The sequence below is a fragment of the Chrysochloris asiatica genome, unplaced genomic scaffold (genome assembly GCF_000296735.1).
Source record: "Chrysochloris asiatica unplaced genomic scaffold, ChrAsi1.0 scaffold00102, whole genome shotgun sequence".
Taxonomy (NCBI): domain Eukaryota; kingdom Metazoa; phylum Chordata; class Mammalia; order Afrosoricida; family Chrysochloridae; genus Chrysochloris; species Chrysochloris asiatica.
Window position 1 is genome coordinate 8,509,258 of NW_006408620.1, and position 4,991 is coordinate 8,514,248.

Here is a 4,991-nt window from a genome sequence, read left to right on the forward strand (position 1 = left end):
GTCCCTAGTTCCGTCTGCACCTACCAGGACTTGTTGGCACCTGGAATTCAGCCAGAACTTCCGGGGTCGGCATTCGCGCCGCAGGGCACGCCGGGATCAGGAGAATCGGTTCCCGTAATGTTTGGGATTAGCAACATCCACTGGTTTTGAACCACAACTCCCAGAATGCAACACGCTCCTTCGCTTCCTCATAGTACAGACGTGCATTGTTAGAGGGTCCGGGGCAGGCGGAATTCACTTCCGGAAGCGGGCGGTGGGGCAATGGTGAGACGTTAGGAGGAAGGGTGGAAATAGGGGGAGGTGACGCATGTCGGGGTCGGTGTCAGGGCTGGAGCAGGCATGCAAGGTGCCTGGGTTTCTGAGTGTGCGAGTCCGCGGGAGGGTGCGCCGGCTTGGGTTACATCCTGAAGTCACGTGGGCCAGCGAACGTGCTCGCTGAAACCACAACTTTACGCAGTGCGCTACGAATCCGCATTAGGAAAGATGAAGAAACCGGGACTCAGAGGTCCTTATCCAAGGTACCTTATCCAAGGATACCCAGCTAGTGACCATTGGGGTCAGGATTGGAACCCAGATCTTTGCAGTGCACAGGATGGTATTGCTGAGCACCTCATAAAATCTCTGCGTCGCGGATTGGGGTCCCTCTTGCTTCCTCCTCCTTGGCCCTTTCCCCGCCCCGCGTGAGGCTGGGGCGCGGAGGGGAGAGATGGTAACCATCTCAGGGACCGGTCCCTCTACTTTCTCGTTGGGGAGATGTTGGCACAGTCTTGTGGAGCCAGTGCCCAGCCCGGAGTAGTTCTACCCTGGGGTTTTTATTGGGGAGTTCTGTTGGTGCAGCGGTTAACCAAGGGCGGCTTGAACCCACCAGCTGCTCTGGAGGAGAACGAAGTGACAGTCACATTCTCTCCTGCTGGGTGACCACGGATGGGTGCTGGGGGGGTTTGTTCAATGAATGAAGGCTGGACCTTCTTTCTGTACCAACTTGGTCAGCTTCCACTCGGTGTATATCCTTGGGCCCTTCCTTGGCCTGGTTTCCTCTTGGTTGTTGGTAAGAGCAAGCTTTTCCTTCCTGCCATCCCTGGTGACACTGGTGGCTTCCCAGAATTGGGCGCCTCCCTGGTACTGTGTGATTAGTTGGGTTCCATGTGATAAATGTGTTTTTGTCTTACAGGCTGCCATCCTCCGAGCTGTGCCCTGCTGGCCGAGATCGGCCGCCGCCGGAAGGCCCCTCCTTGGGCTCTGGTGCAGCGGTGAGCGGGATCCCAGGAGGAGGGTGGGAAGCAGGCCGCCCACCATGAAGGAGTTACCATCAGACACAGAGACAGAAAAATTCCAGATGGTCTACCGGTTTGACGCCATCCGAGCCTTTGGGTACCTGTCCCGCCTGAAGGTGGCGCAGACGGGCCTCACAGTAGTGGTCCTACCGCCCAGCTTGTACTGGTACTCCCAAGGCCTCATGAGCCTCGACTCGCTGTACCTCGTGGGTGGGGTCGCTGGCTTCGCCCTGGCCATGCTGTGCTGGATGAGCCATTTCTTCCGGAGGCTGGTGGGCATCCTGTATGTGAACGAGTCAGGCACCATGCTGCGGGTAGCCCACCTGACCTTCTGGGGCTGGCGGCAGGACACCTACTGCCCTGTGGCCGACGTGATCCCCCTCACCGAGACCAGGGACCGGCCTCAGGAGGTCTTCATCCAGATCCAGCAGTACAGCAAGAAGCAGACATTCTACCTCACACTGCGCTATGGGCGAATCTTAGACAAAGAGCGATTCACGCAGGTGTTCGGGATGCTGGACACGCTCAAGTAAACTGGGAGCCAGGCCTGCAGAGAGCCCTAGGCCACTGGTCAGGTGATGCTGGAGACTTCGCCAGGGCTCTTGGGAACTTTATCGTGACCCCATGTGCGCAAAGAACCCTGCTTCAGAGGGTTCACAACCTGTGACCTTTTGGAAAAAGAGCCTCAGGCCTTATAGTCACCATGGCAACTCAAAAACAGCTGCCACCTGGATCAGGAAGAAATTCACGAGGCAAAAACCAGCGAGCAGGTTTAGTTTTGAAAAGCCCTGTGTGTGAAGTCTCACTGCACTCATGTATGAAGTTCAGTCAAATAACTGAGAACCAGTCTTGGAAGGACGCTGTCTCACGTTCACCTAAGCGGTGCTCTGCTGGGGGGGTCAGAAGGCAGAGCAGAGTGGCCTGGAACTTAGGACCGGGAGTCAGAGACGGGTCCTATGAATTACAGACCTTCTCTGAACCCTGGTATTCACAGAGTATTCACATCGAAAATGCAGAGGCCTGCCTATTGTCGGAGCTGGACTAGAGAATCCGCAGTGGCAGAGTTTTCAGACCTCACTGCCCAGAGGTCAGGGTTCCCGAGAAGGCTTCCAGGTGATCTTGGGCTAGGGGCCCCACTTGTGGAAAGGACTGGCGTGAAGCTTAGAGTAGTGGCACATCATCCCACCAGGCAGGTAACTGCACGCCACCTGGACTGACTAGGCACACGCCGCAGTCTTGCAGGGTTTTGTTCAACCTGAGGTCCCCACATCCCCAAGGCTTTGCTGTGTAATAAAGTCTGATGAACTAAATACAGATATGCTGGTGTGTTATTTTATAGGCAAAAGCCAGTTATAAACCAATACAGGCAGACCTCGGACCTGGTGTCAATTCGGTTATAGTCCACCACCATAAAGCAAGTGACACACCTTTTTGGTTTTCCTGGTGCAGATCAAAGTGATGTTGACACTAGTTTAGTCCCTGAGTGTGCAGTTATGAAGCGCTGTCGAGTTAGTTCTACCTCATAGTGACCTCGTTTAGGGTTTCCGAGGAGCTGCTGGTGGGTTTGACCTGCCAACCTTGTGGTTTGCAGCCCAGTGCTGATTCTAAGTGCTGATCCTACAGCATCATACCAAAAAAGTTTGAAATCTTGTGAGTGTGGCCAAAATGGGACACACAAAGTGACCGATGCACTGTTAAGAGAAATGATGCCAACAGTCTTGCCAGATACAGGATGGCCACAAACCTTCAATTTTTCAAAAATAGCGTCTGGAAAGCACCGTAAAGCAAAGCACGATAAAGCGAGGCATGCCTGTAAGCAGCGGCCGACTGACTCATGGTGACTGCATATCAGAGCAGAACTCGACTTCGTAGGTTTTTGTTGGCTGATGTTTCAGAAGCAGATCACCAGGCCTTCCTTCTATGTGTCTCTTAAGTGGACTTGAACTTCCAACCCTTCTTTCAGCAGCCAAGGGAATGAGCCATTTTTACCACCCAAGGAGTCAACATGGGATTATAAGTGTTGAGAAGGGCAGTAAGAGTGGGTTGGTCTGAGGGAGACCAGCAGGAGAGATGGTGGGGTGGACATCTGTAAGCAGAGACCTGAGTTTGCTAAGAGGCAGAGACTACTGTAATGGAAGGAAAAGGAAGGGTGAGACCCTAAGCTAGAGAAGAGCCAGCCGGGAGCATTTGCCTAGGAGGAGAGTAGGGGAAGCAGGTGGGCGATGTGGGGAAAGGGGACAGACTGACCAGGGGAAGGATCTGAAGTACATAAAGAGTGAGCACCAGAGAAAAGCTGCTTCCTTCCCATCTGGCTGCAGTCATCAGGGTAAGCTGAGATGGGTGTTTACAAGTACATCCAGGAACTAGGGAGGAAGCAGCCATCCTATGTGATGTGATTTCTCCTGCAGGTCCGCTGTGGGCATTACCACCAGCTCTCTGTGCTGCACAGGGTCCCCGTCCCACTGGGCCAGATAAATCTTGCAGACTGGGATACAAGGCCAAGCAAGGTGATGTCATCTATCGGATTCACTTGCGCAAAGGTGGCCGCAACTGCCCAGTGCCTAAAGGTGCAACCTGTGATAAGCCTGCCCATCACGGGTGCTAACCAGCTGAAGTTTGCTAGAAGCCTTCAGTCTGTGGTTGAGGAGCGAGCTGGATGCCACTGTGGGGCCCTAAGAGTCCTGAATTCTTCCTGGGTTGGTGAAGTTTCCACATACAAATTATTTGAAGTTACCCTCATTGATCCATTCCATAAAGCTAGCAGAAGAAATCCTGACACCCAATGGATCACCAAGCCAGTCCACAAGCACAGGGAGATGCATGGTTTGACATCTGCGGGTTGCAAGAGCCGTGGCCTGGAGAAGGGCCACAAGTTCCGCCACACTATTGGTGGTTCTCACTGGGCTGCTTGGAGAAGACACCACACTCTCCAGCTCCACCGTTACCGTTAACATAAGTAATGTTTGTAAAATCCATGCCTAATAAACAGTTTAGGACAGTCACGTCTACTTAAAAGTGTTGTCTGTTAAACAATAGTTGTCAGCAGATTGTTCCCTGAACGCATTGTCCAATTATGAAAGTAAAAGTGCAATGACATTTGAAGACAGCAAGTGAACAGTGTTTGTTTCTAATAAGGTAAATGCTTTGTTTTTTGCTTTAAGAATCTTACGAGGGAGTCACATGTTAATGTTTAAAAATGGCATACTGTGTGGTCTAATAGGTGTAAAATCAATTCTTTAAAAAGAGTGAGTACGGAAGGTGAATGGGGAGGTGTCTTCCCCTGGTTGTTACGGAAGACAATAAATACTGCGTAAAACAAGTAACAGACAAACTCTTTTCTTGAGACGGTGGAGTAGCTGACTCAGAAGGGACAGCGATCAGCTCAAAATGTCTAAGAGACCCCCACCCTGTGGAGAGCCTGCTGTAACCAGTAGAGCAACATAAAGCAGAGATGACCCAAATCCTCTGCCACTAAGTCGGTGCTGACTCAGCCACCCTGCATAGGGTATCCGAGGCACTCAGTCTGTATGGGAACAGAAAGCCTCATCTTTCTCCCAAGGAGTGGTGGTTGGGTTTGAACCACTGACCTTACAGATTGCAGTCCAGTACTTATCGCACAGTGTAACCAGTGCTTCTTGTTGCAATTGAAGGAACGTATGTTGTTGTTAGGTGTCATTGCACTGGTACCAAACCATAGCGACCTTATGCACAGCAGAA

At 52.0% G+C, this 4,991-nt stretch overlaps 1 protein-coding gene and 1 pseudogene across 1 annotated transcript; both read left to right on the top strand.

Moving 5' to 3' along the window:
• The first annotated feature begins 307 nt into the window (after positions 1 to 307).
• Positions 308 to 1,807, top strand: TMEM186 (transmembrane protein 186). Its single transcript, XM_006867249.1, has 2 exons — positions 308 to 382; positions 1,172 to 1,807. Exons 1-2 carry the CDS (start codon positions 308 to 310, stop codon positions 1,805 to 1,807), a joined length of 711 nt encoding a protein of 236 aa, XP_006867311.1.
• Positions 1,808 to 3,610: 1,803 nt separating this feature from the next.
• On the top strand, positions 3,611 to 4,225 carry LOC102815737 (annotated as a pseudogene).
• Positions 4,226 to 4,991: the final 766 nt, after the last annotated feature.

Coding starts and splice junctions, on each gene's coding strand:
- TMEM186 (XM_006867249.1), top strand. CDS start 308: ATGTCGGGGTCGGTGTCAGGGCTGGAGCAGGCATGCAAGGTGCCTGGG. Junction 383..1,171: donor GTGTGCGAGTCCGCGGGAGG/GTGCGCCGGCTT, acceptor TTTGTCTTACAG/GCTGCCATCCTCCGAGCTGT.